The sequence below is a fragment of the Spea bombifrons genome, chromosome 1, assembly GCF_027358695.1.
Source record: "Spea bombifrons isolate aSpeBom1 chromosome 1, aSpeBom1.2.pri, whole genome shotgun sequence".
NCBI lineage: Eukaryota > Metazoa > Chordata > Amphibia > Anura > Pelobatidae > Spea > Spea bombifrons.
This window is the reverse complement of record NC_071087.1, coordinates 64505220-64521724: the sequence shown is the minus strand read 5'-3', so window position 1 is coordinate 64521724 and position 16505 is coordinate 64505220. Positions and strand designations below refer to the sequence as shown.

The window sequence follows — 16505 nt, the reverse complement described above, 5'->3', positions numbered from 1 at the left end:
TACAGCAGATGACTGTTCCAATAATTTTCTCTGGGGGTCTCTGGGTGTCATATTAAGGAACCTTTGGAGTATTCTAGGAAGATCTGGGTTATACAAAATCAAATGGGCGACAATTCTTTAATGCATTCTGATATTTCCTTTCCCAGGGGACTTGGGTTCACCCACACATGAAATATGTAATTTAATCTGGACTCATTTTTTCTGTATTCTATGAACTGAATGTACTTAAAATGTACTATTGAGCTTAAGCTGCTGAATTTAAGTTATGTAATAAAGTCCAGGGGGAAAGGAGAAACAGGATGGTAGGTAGATGGGGACGCGAGCAACACAGAGGGAAGCAGTGGGCCCCTGCAAGTGGCATAGTTTACCTGCAGTTCAGGTAAGGGGGTGGAGCAGGGTGTATGAATTATTATGTGTGACTGAGCGAATGAACGAATGTTTAAGTGGGGGCACCACAAGGAGGCGGTCTGAGTCTGCTTTTAGTCTGGGTACAAGAAACAAAAACTGTCTGCGCTTCTTACCCTAATAAAGTTGGCAATAAATATATAAACATAATATAAATGAGAGGTTTTGGTTATATGAATTGGCCAAAGCATAATTAAGCTCACCCGCCACGTCAAGGCACACTCTCAATAGGGTGAGAACCTACTCTCACCTCCTACATAGTGGGCAGACAAAGCAGTTTATACTGCTACCAAAACCGTATTAATGTGTTGGGGGAGGTGCAATTAAACCTCCTCCCCTTTAGTCTGGGTACCAGGCAGGTCCTGTGGATGCAATGTGGGTACCAGGACTGACATAATAAAGAGGAGGCTGGCTGGGTGGCATAAAATACACAATGTGGGGCTAGCTGGGGGCATCACATAAATCAATACTAAAGGGGGGGGCTGGGTGGTGGGATAAATATACAATGTGGGGCCAGTTTTTAAGTTGATCATTTTTGTATACCCGCAAATGATGTTATAAATATCAAAATGGCTGAAAAAGGTTCCCCACCCCTCGGTTAAGGCTTTAAACTGATGTTGGGTCTCAGTGGAACGCCAACTTTAACTACAACTCCCCTCAAGTATACTTTCTTCTGGTTCTGAACTGGCAAATACACCTCCAACTAATATAGTAGTATTTTTTGACGTAACAAATGGGCCCGCTCATGTCATCTGCTTTAAACAGCATCATATTTGAAAACAAAAATATTTAAACTATAGCTTACCATATTTATTGTGGAGATCCTGAAGAAGGGACATGCCACTAGAGCAGAACTCTGGAGTCATGTAAATAACTTTAAATCGCCCCCTAGGAAACAAATGGAAAACGACCATTACCCAGTACGCACGATTTGAAGTACCGGTAATTAATAATGTTACATAACAGAATGGAGATTTACAAGAGTACCGTGAAAGTTTTGAAATACCTCAAAACTTTCAAGGTCTTAAAACTTACATGACTTTACAGCTTTTTCAATGAATTACAGCACACCGACGGGAATCAAAACTCATTTTTCTTTAAAGGAACCAGCTATTATTCACACTTTGATGTGTGGTCCCTTTAAATTGTGTCTATTGTGCAAACCCCTGGGAGGTCCAGCAGAATATGCATTTGTCCCTTTCTCTACCCCTTACCCAGCTAAATGCCATGCTTGCATGCTTTAACGTGCATTCTTTTATAGGGAGGTGTCAGGGACTGTCTTGTAAGTCATTTGTAAGAAGCAACAGTAGAACATGATTTTATGAAGTAACAACAATACAGGCAAATTCTACAGAGAGGTATAAGCAGTGTGTATTTCAAATAGTTTTGTCCGTTTCAGAAACAACAAATAGCTTCCTCTTCTGTAAAGAAGAGCTAGTGGTAGGACCTGGGTCAAACAACATAACATGGCACCACTCAGCTTAGAGGTATAAAGGGCAGCATACAACGCAGACCATTGACTGACTTCACCCCTTCATATTCATGACACACGTTCCAGAATAAAACAAAAACTCACTTACGCCTTCACATCGTGCATGACGTTCTTTGACTGAGCAGATCCGAGAAAGCACGATGCAATGTTTGACATCCTGCCATTCCATGGAGAACAAAAGAAATTTCATTATAAAACCAAGAAAAAGAGAGACAGAAAAGCACAGCCAATCACAAGCTGATAATATATTTTTTATAGACAAAAGTGACATATACAACTCATAGTGACAAATATATATTAGTAGGCACATGATACATTAGAATGTGTGATTCACCACACTGGGTAACGGACAATTATTTGTACTCTACACTAAGTAAATAGCAACTATAAAAAAACAAATGTTTGAATGTACTTTTCTATCAAATCACCTTGACATTATTTCAGCTCCAACAGCTGTCATACGCAAACTCACTTTTTTTTTTTTAAGAATCAGAATTACTGAAGTCTTTAGAAACACGTGGATTTGTATATTGTATACAGATGCGTACCATACAAGAAAACATTGACAGGCAAGTGGCAATGTATCCTGTGGTAAGCATGGTGTAAAACATACAGCTCATCGATTAAATAAATGTTAACATACAGACAATACGTGTGCTTCAAATAGAGATCTATACACGAGATCTATAAAGATCAGCCTTGTCTGTCACCTTCCAAGCATAACCCAATGTACCATCCCTTCCAAGTGCCCCTGTTAAGGAGGGGCAAAACCTGTTTTGTTCCCTTAACTATGATCTGATTTAAATTTCGCCAAGACCTGCCTTGACCCCGATTGTCATGGTTTTCCACCAAACCACAGATACCTCAACCACATAACATGGTATTCACTCTGTCATACACAGTCAAAAAAAATTTACTTACCTTTATAGACATTTACTACCCAGTATTAACAACTTTACAACAAAGATTCCATACTTATAGTGTAGGTTATACCTCCTATTTCCAAAATTACACCAACTCAATCTATTGGACACAAGCGTTCACTAAGAATACTAACTTTAAATGCATTTACTGAGGTAAAAAAAAAACTAATTTAAAAAAACTCACTCAAGCTGTAGCACCTGGTCTTCCATCAGTGATATTAGAGGGGAAATCACAATTCCAATACCAGATGTGTATACTGGGGCAAACTGGTAACACAAGCTTTTGCCATAACCTGAGAGAGGAAAAAATATCCAAGGTCATTAAACAGGAACAGTCACAAATAAAAATGACATCTGCTCCTTTAATGCAAAGCCATCTTTGTCAGGCACTATGAGTAAGCCTCAAAAAGCAAGCCAGTAACCAACCTCATGCTGATAAGTTCCCATTAAGGACGAAACAGCTGTCTATAAGCGATTATCTGGCTTCTGCAACTTTGTTTAAAGGCTGTCTAGTACAGCAGGAATTTGATCCATGGCGTCCATGGATAAAAGATATGGAGGCAAAAATGTGATCATTGTTAGCATTATTTGCGTATGCCTAACCAGAATCCTTTGCAGTGGTGCTAGCATAAGTTTAGGGTTTCTGGCTGGAGTATGTAGATTAGCCTTTTATAATGCATCTACTACCCCCTATGATTGAAAGTGACACTAGCCATCATAAGCACTTTAATGCATGTGGCAGCTGAGAGGTCCTATTTAAATATACATGGGGCCCCTTTTCCAAATGCATGGCGGATTCTGCAGAACATCCCAAATGCATTTGCCCCTTTCCCCTGCCCAGAGGCATGGGGGCCGATTTATACACATTAAATATTACACAATGAAAGTCCTGTGTTGTGCTTTTGTGTTTAAGTTTGCATTACTAGTGTTCCAGGATTTGGAGATTTATCCTCACAGGCAGCACCAGGAGGCTTTAACAAAACAATTGATGGACATTATTTATTGGACCATATAAATGTGATTAAAAATGGAAGAGCTTTTGACACACTGAATTATACATTTTATAGAGTGGCGCCAGTTTCCTTTATTATGCTTAATTTTTATATTATAAATTATCACCGCATGACACCAATATAAACCAAACACTTACTAACCTGTTGCCATAACCACCAGGTTATCTCGTCTCTCTTTCAAAACTGAATGGATGACCTTCCACTGAACACTGGTATAACATATACATAAAACTGTCAAAGAATTAGAGCAGACAAACAGCACGCAACAGCTAAACAATGTATAGTAGCATGTCTCAGTTAACCCCTCAAAAGGAAAGGAAAATAATTGCTAGTATCAGATTAAGAATTAATAACCGTTTTTTTAAATGGTTCTACTCTTTTCACAAGGTAATGTCTTCAGGTATCAGCATAATACTGTATATGTTCTAACTCTGCTATATTAGCCCAATCTACTAGACAAAAGCTCTAGCTTCTTATTATACTGCCTTGTGGTGAAGAATACAATAGGTCAGTCTTAATCACCAAGCTGGATGCTCCGCCTAATGAAAACAGAGGAACAGACTTTATTAACACTGCCATAAATAACCAGATCAGTGTGGTGTTTGAGCAGGGAAAACCCACCCAAGATATCAAATTACCAGTGGCGTCGCTGCAGGGGGGCAAGGGGGGGCAATTGCCCCCCTAGGTTAATCCTTGCCCCCCCTGTTGCCCCCTGCCTAATTTATTTATTTATTTTAATGCGGAGGAGAGAGAGGGTGCGGCCCGCGTCAGACCGGCAGCCAGGGCAACCAATCTTACGCGGTCCGCACCTCGAGCCCTGCTACTTACCTGTGGGAGGGTCTTGTGTACTGCATAGAGGAAGCGGAACCTAGCAGAGTTCACGTGACATCATATGACTCTGCTCCAGTCCTGTTCCTCTGTACAGTACCAGAGAACGCAGAGGGAGGCCGCGCCCCCTGCTGAAGTCTGTGAGCGGCATCGAGGAGCTGCAGTGCATGTAAGGGGGTGGGGAGGGTGTTTGAATCAGTATGCGTGATTGAGGGAATTAATCTGTGAATGAATGAGTATATGAATGAATGAGTGTGTGTGTGATAGCATGGATGTGTAAGTGCTGGAACCTAGGCATGATGGGACTGTGATTGCTGTTAGCAATCACACTCCTATCATGCCAAGTCAGTCAGTACATGCTGAAACCTAGCTAGCTGCCCCCCTTGTGTATTGATGCTGCCAGCAGTATGGGGTCTACACATAACTTACAGCCACCCTGTACCAGCATGTACTGGCTGACCTGGCATGAAAACACAGTCCCATCATGCTTAGGTACCAGCATTTACTGGTTGCCTGGGTATGATAGGAGTGTGATTGCTGTGTGGGCAGTGTGGACGCCAGGGCTGGGTTTGGGGTGTGCAACCTGTGATCTATGCCTGTAATGTAGGGGGTTTTAAATATACCTTTTAATGACGTGTTTTTATGTGAATTCCAATTGATCTATACCTGCAAAGCTGGTTTTTTGCGTTATTCTGTAGATCCATATCTATATATTTTCATACATAATTTATGTATACCTGCAAATACAGTGTTTGTATGTCTTATTCAGTTGATTAATACCTGCAATGCTGTTTCCATGTATTTATTTGATCTATACCTGCAATGCTACGTTTCATATACTATTGTATACCTGCAAATACAGGATTTGTATGTCTGGTTCTGTTTATTTGATATATACCTTCAGTGCTGAGATCACAAGTGAATTTCAGTTGATCTATACACGCAAAGCTTGGTTTGTGTGTTAATGTGTTGATCTATACCTGCTATCGGCAACTGGGGCTAATATTAATATATATGGGCAGCAGGGGCATCAATACCCAAGGGGCAAACACTAAGGGGGGTATAAACGACAATGCAGTGTGAAAAATCCATCCTGATGTAGACTTCTGTGACGTAGTTTGTGTCCTGCTGTTTGTGTGTTTTTGGTTATCAGTGTAGCACAGCCTGTCCTCGGGTGTGTGTGTATAGGTGTTGATGTGGTAGAGCCTGTCCTGGTGTGTGTTTGGGTGTTGGTGTGGCAGAGCCTGTCCTAGGGTGTGTGTTTGGGTGTGGCAGAGCCTGTCTTGATGTGTGTGGGTGTCTGTGTGGCAGAGCCTGTCCTGGTGTGTGTGTTTGGTTGTCGGTGTGGCAGAGCCTGTCCTGGTGTGTGTGTCTGGGTGTTGGTGTGACAGAGCCTGTGTTGGTGTGTGTGTTTGTGTTTGGTCATCTGTTTCCTGGCACTTAACTTACAGTAGGAATTATTTAATTTATACTTATCCAGAGATAAAATGCCCTCCTGAAGTTGTAGTGACTTCAGGGGACAAAACGTTCAAGGCCCTGAAATCATTTAGTGGAAAAGTTATTTAGTGTGTTTTAATATTTAGTTCAAGGATTAGTCGCACTCAATTGTGGCTTCAGGCTTCCCATGTTGAATGATCAAGTATTATTTTAGCCCAATAACAAAAGTATAATTCCATAGCACATTACTTTTGGAAATTATGAATGCCCTCCCAGTTTGACTGTGGTATCTTGTGTGCCCCCCCCTATATATTGTGTCTAGAGTCGCCACTGCAAATGACTAACAATGGCAGCCCCCAAGACCACAGATAAAGGATGTTTACTGGGAGAAAATGAGATAAAACCAGGTATTGTCAAAGCTAAATTACATTACTGTATACAGCACTAGATTTTATGCTGAAAGAGAAAAAAGAAATCCACAGTAAAAGAGATTACAAAAAGTGAACACATAGGATATCAGAAATGATAAAGGGCCTCGTTTCTAGGACCTTAAAGACACATAGGATTACAGGTTCAGATCTGCACAATAAATGTATTTGTTACCAAGGAAAACAGTAAATTTAATGTAAAAGAACACTCACGGTTTAAAACTTGAATGGCCAAAATAGGTCTTCAAACATGAAATTTGCTGTAGAGTTGGTTCGGGAACAGATGGATCTTTGTGAAAAGGGAAAATGAATAATGTTAGTGGGGTGGCAATTTTATTACCACTGAATGAAATAAAAATCAAAATTTTAAAGTTACAATTGTGTTCAAATATGATGCATGTTTCAAACACTAACTTAACACAGACTGATTTCTGGTATTGCTTACAGTCCCAGCTTACAAATCCTATCTGTATAAGAGAACCCTGAGGTCTTGAATATTTTTTTTCCGATAATTGTTCCAATAAAAACATATCATGTATCGTCCTGATCAAAGACTCCAAACCCAGCTCAGATAATTAAAATCATTTGCTAATCACCACTAGATAATTAAAAAAATGTCATATTAATATATTACATGGAAATGGAATTCAGAACATGATTGAATCAGAATGTTAAAGATGGAAATTCATAAAAATGGCAGCAATGGTTTTAAAATAAAGATAATGAGGCCAACTATCATTTGTCAGCTATACAATCTAGTGTTTCCAACCATAGTGCTTATGCGAAATTTGAAAATTATACCCCAGTCATCTTCCTCTTCTTCTATGCCTTCATCATCTTCATCTTCTTCATCAAGAGCAACAGTCAATTCTTTGCCAATGGCTTGCTGAAGAGGCTCAATTTCATGACACTTCTCTCGGCTATTGTCCAAGTCATCCACAGACTGCAATAAACGACATACTTTTTTTTTATTATTATTATTCTGGGGGTAATTGTTTGCCTTCTCTGATATACTCTATCAAAAGGAGTGGTATGGATGGAATTAGCATTTTGCATGAGGCCTATCGTCTACTCCTGTTAAACAATGCTTGAGAAAGCTCGATCTAGCACCTCGAAATCAAGAATATTTGCATTGTAAGCTCTAGTTTCAAACAGGAAATAGTGCTTAGATAACTTGTGCACATGCCTAAGTTTCTTTCCAGGGCTCTTTTCCCATTAAATTAACTGTAGAAGTATATGAAGAACATCATTATTGCAGATTTTATACATTTTAATTAAAATATTTAACACCATATCAGATTGGCAACTGTAAATACAGATCGCAATTTACCAAAATGTTGTTAACACCTCAAATAAGTGTCTTTACTTTACAATTCAAGTGCGTTGGTGTTGACATGGTATAAAATGGCAGTGCTAAACAAAATAATACGAAGCAGGCTATACCTTAAGCATTTCACTTTCTAGCTCTTCATCACTGTCGATTATGATGGATGGATTCGTGTCCACATCTGCCTCAATCATATCCTGTCACGAGATACATAGGGTAACGTCATAAACATCACTTTCACAAAATGGATAAACAGGGATTTGAAGCCATGTTTTTTGAACGAGGGTTGGATGAAGTATTTTATAATGTCACATTATAACACATTTATCTCACTTTTTTCTTTAAAAACTGCTTCAATCAGAAACACTGCTTAATAACTGTACCAGCTGGCAGGCAGCACCAAAATTGGACTCACCCGTCTAGTACAATTAAAAGTTGTGCTGCTAAGCAAACTACTATTTTAATGGGGCAGCCAGAAGCAGTGCTAAATAGCTCTGCTGAGGAATATTATGCTAACATGTAATAAATATGAATATAAAAAAAAAATTTGACATGACTACTTTAAATATTGTTGCTAGTAACAATAGATAAGAAGATATTTTGAGGAATATGCTGTTAATACCTGAAATAAGTGTCTTTACTTTACACTTTTTTGTTATTGTTAGTACTAGGGCTGCAACTAACGATTATTTTCATAATCGATTAGATGACCGATTAATCGAAAAAAAAAAACAATATGCAAATGTTTTTGTTTATTTAAAATCATTTTATAAACAAACTGGGTGTTAAAAACAGACATCAGAATAAAAAAAAACCTTAAAATTTACATTAGCATGTGTCATTGTACTCTGCGCACACAACACTTATCTCAATGGCATTTCTTTAATCGCCTTCTTATTTTACCGACATAATAATAAAAGCTAAATTTAAAAAAGGAACAAGAACCCAAACATACTTTTTCCTCAAAATACCCAATACCTAAAAAAGTTTTACTAGTACATATTAATTTACATCTAAGCTATTTTTTCATATTTAATAAAAATAGGAAAATATGCATTTCTTGTTTTTATTTCCTTTTATTTGCCAAAATTCCCCCCCAATTATGCACATCTGACCCCAGACTTGCCACCCTGTCCCCCAGATATGCCTTATACCTCCAGATATGCCACTGTACCCCCTGATATGCCACTCTGCCTCCCAGATATGCCTTTTACCCCCCTGATACACAATGTGCACAGACAACCTCTGCTGTTAGCAGGCACTTTTGCTGGAGCTTCTATGACTGAGCACCGCAAGGTCATGTGACGCTGGTGCTCCATCATAGAAGCCCCGGCGGAAGTGTCGGGTAGCAGCGGATGTTGTCTGCGCGCATCGTATAGACGCCCACCAGCTGCCAGAGAGGAGATCCAGGTACCCTGCAGCACTGCAGGAGATCTGGATTTTAGAGATATAGTCCGACCTCTACTTGAGGTTGGGTTATAAGACAAGGGGTATTTTTCAGAGCATTTGCTCTGAAAAAACCCTCATCTTATATTAGATGAAATTGATTCAACTAATCGATAATGAAAATGGTTGACAATGATTTTCATTATCAATTGTTATCGATTTTATCGAATAGTTTTTGCAGCCCTAGTTAGTACTGAATTATATATTCTCCCTCAATCACAGGATGACAAGTCACCACACATTTTACCTCATCTGACTTATAATCATTCTTGCTTCTTTGCTCATCAACGCCTTCTTGCTCAATCATGTTTAGCTCCTCTTCACTGATGCCTAGAGTACTGAAGAAATCTTGTTCTTCGTGTCCTTTTCCCCAGGACTCATTACTCTTATTGCCTCTGCTAGGCCCTTCATTGGGTCCCATACACTTTTCATGCAACATAGGAGAGTCACTCTCTTGGCCACCGTCTTGTAGTTGACCGTTATCATTTTTGGAGTCCTGTATAATACTTTTCAACTCTTCCAGCCTTCCAAAAATGTCTTCTATAATATGGAGCGCTCTGGATCAACAAAAAAAAAATAGATGATCAAATTATTATGCAGTATTTTATGCAAGCATTTGGTAATGTAACAAATATAAACACAACCTCTGGCCGTCTTTAGAGTGCTCAAAGTCACATGGAACCAAATCTTCGAGTTCAACTAATCCTTGCGATAAACTACTTATCTTCTGTTTTACGCCAAACGCCGCAAAATTATTTTCTGTAAAAAATATAATTTTAAAAATCACACTTTATGTGATCATTTTTATGTTTATTTTTTGATAGAACTCTACTAAACATTATTTAAAATTACCTTTGTTGGGATGGTAAAGAGTCTTCTCTTGCTCATCCATGCTTTCTAATTTCTGGTATATTTGGAGACCAGCCTATGAAACATTGTGTAAATATATTTCTTAATGAGTGTATGTAGAATCTCCATGGTACAAATTTAATACGTAATGTAATATGTTATGGGCAACTGAATTATTTTGCTCGCATGCGAACAAGATGGTTATAAGATATAATTTATCACAGACAGACTAAACTGTTTTGCACTGAATAAATAGTATATGGATACTTGCATAAGCATCGGAGGCAGCATACAGTTTCTGCTCCTCTTTGAGAGGAAACATATCCCATCTGCTGCAGCGCACAGCACTGTCCTTAAGAAGTTGCTTTTTAAAGAGGTGCTTCACCAAACCATTCAGACTCCACTTCTCTTTGCACTTAAGCTGGTAAAAAAACAAAAAAAAACCCATAAAATTAAGCATAAAAAGAATAAAAAAAATTGCTAATTCTTTAAATCAAGCAGAGGATGAGCTAACTTCAAAAATAAGACTGTAAACGCATTTGAGCAGGGCCTTCCTTGCTTTTTATTACAGTAAGTCAAATTATGTTATGCATTGCTTCTTGTGTCCTGTTTACCCATTGGACATCACTGCAGACTATGACGGTGCTATGTCAAATGTACAAACATAAAATTATTCAAATGCACATATACCCTTTTTTTTTTTTTTAAATAGATATCCTAACATTTAAATTGCCAACAAAAAAGTACCCGCTGAGTGAACCATTCTGGTGGTTGCCATAGTTATAGGATTATGCTTCAAACTTTGGACCAAAATAATAAACTTATCCTTCAGTATTTTACAAAAGTTAGCAGATTAATATGGTATGAAAGAGTCATATAAATTGGGGAATTAATGGCACATACTTTTTGGTTTGCTACATCTGCAAGTTCAATGAACCCTTTCAGTTTCAAGTCACAGTCACTCATCAACTTCCACTGGTCTCCTTCAATTCCCACGCCAACCTTTCTTATTGACTCATCTTCCAGCAACCTCTTTAGCCCTTTTGGGAAGCCTAGCCAAAATTAGGTGATTATCAGTATAACTGTGTACTATACATTGTTCAAACCATCAAACAGTTTAGTTCAGGGATGCACCAATATATCGGTGGCCGAAATATATCGGTCGAAAAGGGCATTATCGGCAAAATGCCGAAGAAAAAAAAGCACTTGAAAATCGTCCGCAGGGGCTGGGCTGCTTACCTGCATGTTGGTCGCACAATGTGCGAGCAGCATCTCGGCCAGATAAAGCAGGAACCCAGCGGAGTCAGGTGAATGCACATCACATGACTCTGCTCAGTTCCTTCTTCCCCTGGGGGCGCAGCCAGAGAAGTTGTTCGAGAGGAAGCAGCAGGGCCCCTGCAGTAGTCTGCGAGTGAGAGATCTGCAGTTCAGGTAAGGGGGTGGGTGTATGAGCAAGTATGTGTGATTAAGGGAATTAATGAGTATCTGTAAATGAATGAGTATCTGTAAATGAATGAGTATATGAGTGTGTGTGTGGGGGGGGGTTATATTAGATAACTTTTTATAATATGGTGGTATTGTACTAATGGATACTTGCCTTTTAACTTTGTACATATAGCAAATCAAAGACCAATTTGCAGGCATTGTTTAGTACTTCAGATGTATTTTTAACCAGGTGTGCGCCCACAAATATAAAGAAACGTCATGTGCAAATATATATAGTTCCAACAAAAAAAGAATATGTTACAAACATATAGGGCTGGAACACTGCACAGCAGTAAACAAGTAAAATTCAGCAGACAAGTACAATGTGAATTTTGACTTCGTCATGGTGCATCCCTTTTAGAGTACTCTGGGCTCAGAGATGCAAACCTCTCAGGCTTAAACTTCAATGAAGTAATTACCTCCTGCTGCTTCTGTCATTGGGTAAATGCACACTGCTCATTAATGTAGTAAAAGAGCAGCAAAAATTATATCATGCACAACTGGAGTACAGTATACACATAGAATTTGAAAGCAAAAAAGAACCATTCTGTCCATGTAGTCTGCTCATTTTTTATGATCGTAGATTCTTGTTAGCTTTATGCATATCCCATGCATGTTTAAAATTCCCTCACTGTTTTACACTCTACCACTTCTGATGGGAAAAATGGTCCTAATGTTGTAGGTTTTTGAGTGCTGATAGAATAATTCTTTTGGTTTTCTTGACTAAACAACGTTTCGAGGCGACTTTTTATACCCCTTCCCAATTGGAAGTTTATCTTCCTTTGCTAAAATGTCTTTAACAAGTTTTCCATACGCTCCTCAAGCCATGTAAAGTATGAAACAGAAACCTGAAATAGGCGTCCCAAAAATGAGCTATAACCTGATAGAAAGATGTTATCACAATGTCTTTACAAATCACAACATAGTTAGGGGAGTCCATATACAAACACTACCAAAAACACACAATTAACTAGGGTACCTTAATGAAAATTTTCTAGTGTATTGTTAGTACAGATATATGCTTTATTTGTTTACCTTTAATAAGACTGTAGCAACCTGCTAAAATAAATGAACTACAGCAAAAATTTAGAAAATAAGGAAGCAATCTCATATCCTCTAACTGAGCTGCAAGCTTAGAGTAAGCCGTTCCCATGACACCAGTTAAATCCTTCTGGATTCAGCTTCAATACAATTCTTATTTTAAACCTCATCAAATATGTAGACAAAGTTGGTGGTGTGTGAATTTGAAAGATAACGCGTGTTGGCATTTTTTGTCTGATATGGTATCACTTACTTGTCATGGCAGAAATGTGAAATAAGTAGCATTTTCTCTCTGAAACGCAGACTTGGATGAGGGCGACTTTACCATTTTTTCCCTTTGTATATACCGCAGGCCATTCAATGTCAAACCCAAGCACTGCTCCTTCAGGAAGCTCAGACCTGGATTTGAAAGGGAATATAAAGATGACTTACATAGCCATAGTACCGACAAATGAAAACACAAACATGCATAAGGTTTTCACAGTTTAAGCGACATTGTTCCCAACTGGGCAGTTGTTCCCAACTGTGTTGTTCACTAGTAAGTCGAGCATGAAGAACTAATTGTGCATGTTTGGCAAAACAAACAGATGCCGATGTCAACCCCCCCCCCCTTCCAGGTTATAATTTTTTTACATGTAGTGCCAGGACACGTAAAAAAAAAATTTGTTACTGTTTGTTTTTATATTTTGCTTTTTCACTACCCTGGTTTTTGTTTTGTTTTTTTTTATTTTTAACTTTGTTTCTCCCTCAGATCACACCGCAATCAGCAAGCATGGCTCCAAAGCCTTGTATCGCTGATCGCAATGTGTGCAGTTAGCCGGCAGGGGAGTCAGAGATGTCAGCTGGGTCTCTCCTCTTCTCTGAAGACCTTCCTGCCTTGACACCTACAAATGACCGATCACAGGATGAAGGTGTGCACAAAATCTGTCGAGAGGAAGTCTGGCTTCTGTTAATAATGGAGAACCCAGGCTGTCATCAGATGTCCCTGCCACTGCAAAAAGGCGGGATGTTTTAAGTGAGTTACACCTGACCTTGCTTTAAGCTATGTAAAAGGTGTATGTCACATAGATGTTAAAGTTCCATATTGTGCTAGCCAAATCATTCGGGAAATTGCTAACAAATAATCAGACTCTTGCTTATATTCCGACTTTGCATAACAAGGCTAGAAAGAAAAACGGTATTATCTCACCTGATGACTTCTGATAATAGAGAGCAGTCATTTCCTTCGTAGCTGTACACTATTGAGCCAGTGAACTCAAAGAAAGGAAGGTCGTCTTCTAAAATATTCTTCTTATATAACAATTTCTAATAAATAAAATTTTGCGACGATTTAATAAACACAACATTTTACAAGAATAGGTTTAAAGAAAACAGGAGATTTTCAAAAAATAAAAATGTAAAAAAAAATGGAAACTGAACCATGGCAAACCTGAACTAATACTATTAAACAACATAAATCGACTTCTACAAGACACTGTATGCCTGTTAACTTCATATTTTGTTCTTTTAAATAGGTAAGAGGTAAGATTGCCAACAGCTGATCTAATATCTGTTTACATTTTTTTATAAGTAATTTGAAGAACATCCTTTTTTAAAAAGATAGGTATTCTAAACTTGCCTTTTTGTTACCATTTGCACTTTCCTTTTCTTGAGCAGACATCCATTGGGGAAGATTCCTCGGCTCCTTAGCCATTTTGTAACCAAAGAAAAAAAACTTTATGGAGTCTTAAAAAAAAAAAACATAAAACAATGGTTCAAAACAGCCATCAGAGATAACTGGAAGCACTGTAAAACAATGACAAAGTTGAGCAATAAAAGCTACTTTGACCTTCATTGTGGCTATGTTCTCATATATAATGTCATTCATCAAGGAATGTCATGTCATTGAAGTCCTACACACATGGGTATGATATGTTGGGATTTGGTGTTATCACGTAGAAGCTTCCAAAGCCACCGATCACTATCTAGTGTGCTTTGCAGTCACATTCCACTTTAATGACCAGCAAGACTGGTTCTAGATCATATAGCACCCCAGGAAAAAAATACTATTTGATGCCCCCACACTTTACGTTTTTAATCAAAACATTCTGCTCTCTTAGGAAGAAAGGACATCAGAAGAGGTAACAGGGCACAAGAATTTCTGTCCCAAACGATCTACCAGACATGTCTCCCAAGGAAGAATACACCGCAGCAAACCAGCGATGCCCCAGATAGCCGTCTGTCATGCCTGGTGCTAAGACTTTCTATGTGATCCAGATCAGTTAATATTATTGCTGACCCCCAAAATAAAAGTTACAGACAAAGTTAACACTTATTTAACATTAAAGCCCTGGACTAGTTGAACAGGGGAACATTTTCGGCAGCAACAAAGTAGTTGATTTAAAATGTTTTATGTATTTCATTGTTTTTGTTGTGGCTTTGATTGGGGTAACAGTCTTCTTATGCAAAGGAACTCTGCCTGCAAATTAAAAGTTTGCGTTGCAGCTTACAGGGAGCTTGGCTCTTTTCATTTGAAACATTTTCTGGGTGTGGGGCCAAGAGTTTATTTGGAAATTATTGATTGTTATTAGTGACAATGTCCCATTCCACCACGTGATTCTTGTGTAAATCCTCAGCAGCTTCCAAAGTAGATGTCATGTATTATATGCATTCACTCACTGTTATGTATGCCTAGTTACCTGCCGATCCCTAATGTTTCACTTTGCCAATACTACACATCCATATATCTAAGCTTAATGCTCTCGACTCACCTGTACCATGCTCACACGTCACATTTCCGGCTCCCACACGTCACATTCCGTCAGCTCGGTTCTGCTTAAAAATTCAATCTATGGCGCGGGGAGAACGAAGCGCGCCAGCAGACTGGCAAGATTCAGCCTCCGTGACGTCACCTCCGCGACTCATGTTAGCCGCGTCACACACTGTGGGACGGGAAGTTTAGCACTGATGCCGAAGGCCGGCGTATATGCGCCAGTTATAAACGTCGTGTCACTATTGGACAAGAAACCACTGACACATAGTTAATGAGACTAAACTCAATATGGTTGCGGGATAAAATAAACCCGGGGACCATTTTGCATATGTGAATACCTCAAAGGTATCTACTACTAATTGTACCCAGGTCTTCTTTGAACGTAGCGCATTTGTTTAGAGATGCTGATGTAAAACAGGTTGCATCCGTCTTCAGTCTTTCCAGTGGGTTAAGAGGGACAGTGCTGCGTTGTCCTTGATGATCTGCCTCATTACTTACTATACTTAAGTATAGGTAATGCTTGTCAAATTCTCCCGCGAGAAAGTCTGAGTTGGCCCCCATGATACAAGTAATGATTGAACTATAATGCAGCACCACCTTGACATACACTACACATTTAACGATTCAGTAAAATAATGAAAATGGTCCCCAAACCAGTTCAGTTGACCAAAATACCACGAAAATGTTAATGAGAAAACCAGAAATGCATAGAGGGTTTTTGGCAGTTATGGGGCACATGCCAGTTCCCTTTTTCAAACTTGTAATTTTAACATTTTATTTTGTGATGCATTTCTGCCTCATTTTGGGACTGTTTAGCAGCCTACCAGTTCAAAATAACCCCCTACAAAAGTGTATATTTTTGGAAAGAAGACAACCCAGGGTATTTTACTAGGAGCATTTGGACACATCATGTAGCCATTTTATCACCAATCCTTGGCAAAGGGAGCCTTAACATTGATTTTCGTTTCCCTTGTTTAACCAAAATTTCAGGATTGTTTATGCAGATTACATGCAACTGCAGATACACTCACTAAAATGTATTCAGCGTCATTTCCAGATTGCAGAAATACCCCATGTGC

General features: G+C 38.8%; 1 protein-coding gene across 1 annotated transcript in view; it reads right to left on the bottom strand.

The window, feature by feature from the left end:
* WRN (WRN RecQ like helicase) overlaps positions 1-15563 on the bottom strand; it is a 46638-nt gene extending 31075 nt beyond the window's left edge. Inside the window, exons 1-16 of the mRNA XM_053462732.1 lie at positions 15425-15563; positions 14293-14399; positions 13864-13979; positions 12928-13073; positions 11052-11200; positions 10420-10569; positions 10152-10224; positions 9944-10058; positions 9547-9856; positions 7970-8050; positions 7328-7469; positions 6740-6815; positions 3975-4042; positions 3005-3113; positions 1986-2054; positions 1211-1293 (exon numbers count right to left, since the gene is read on the bottom strand). Of these exons, the coding sequence (XP_053318707.1) occupies positions 1211-1293; positions 1986-2054; positions 3005-3113; positions 3975-4042; positions 6740-6815; positions 7328-7469; positions 7970-8050; positions 9547-9856; positions 9944-10058; positions 10152-10224; positions 10420-10569; positions 11052-11200; positions 12928-13073; positions 13864-13979; positions 14293-14367 (1762 nt within the window). The 5' untranslated portion in view covers positions 14368-14399; positions 15425-15563. The remainder of the gene's footprint in view (positions 1-1210; positions 1294-1985; positions 2055-3004; positions 3114-3974; positions 4043-6739; positions 6816-7327; positions 7470-7969; positions 8051-9546; positions 9857-9943; positions 10059-10151; positions 10225-10419; positions 10570-11051; positions 11201-12927; positions 13074-13863; positions 13980-14292; positions 14400-15424) is intronic.
* Between the last annotated feature and the right edge of the window lie 942 nt (positions 15564-16505).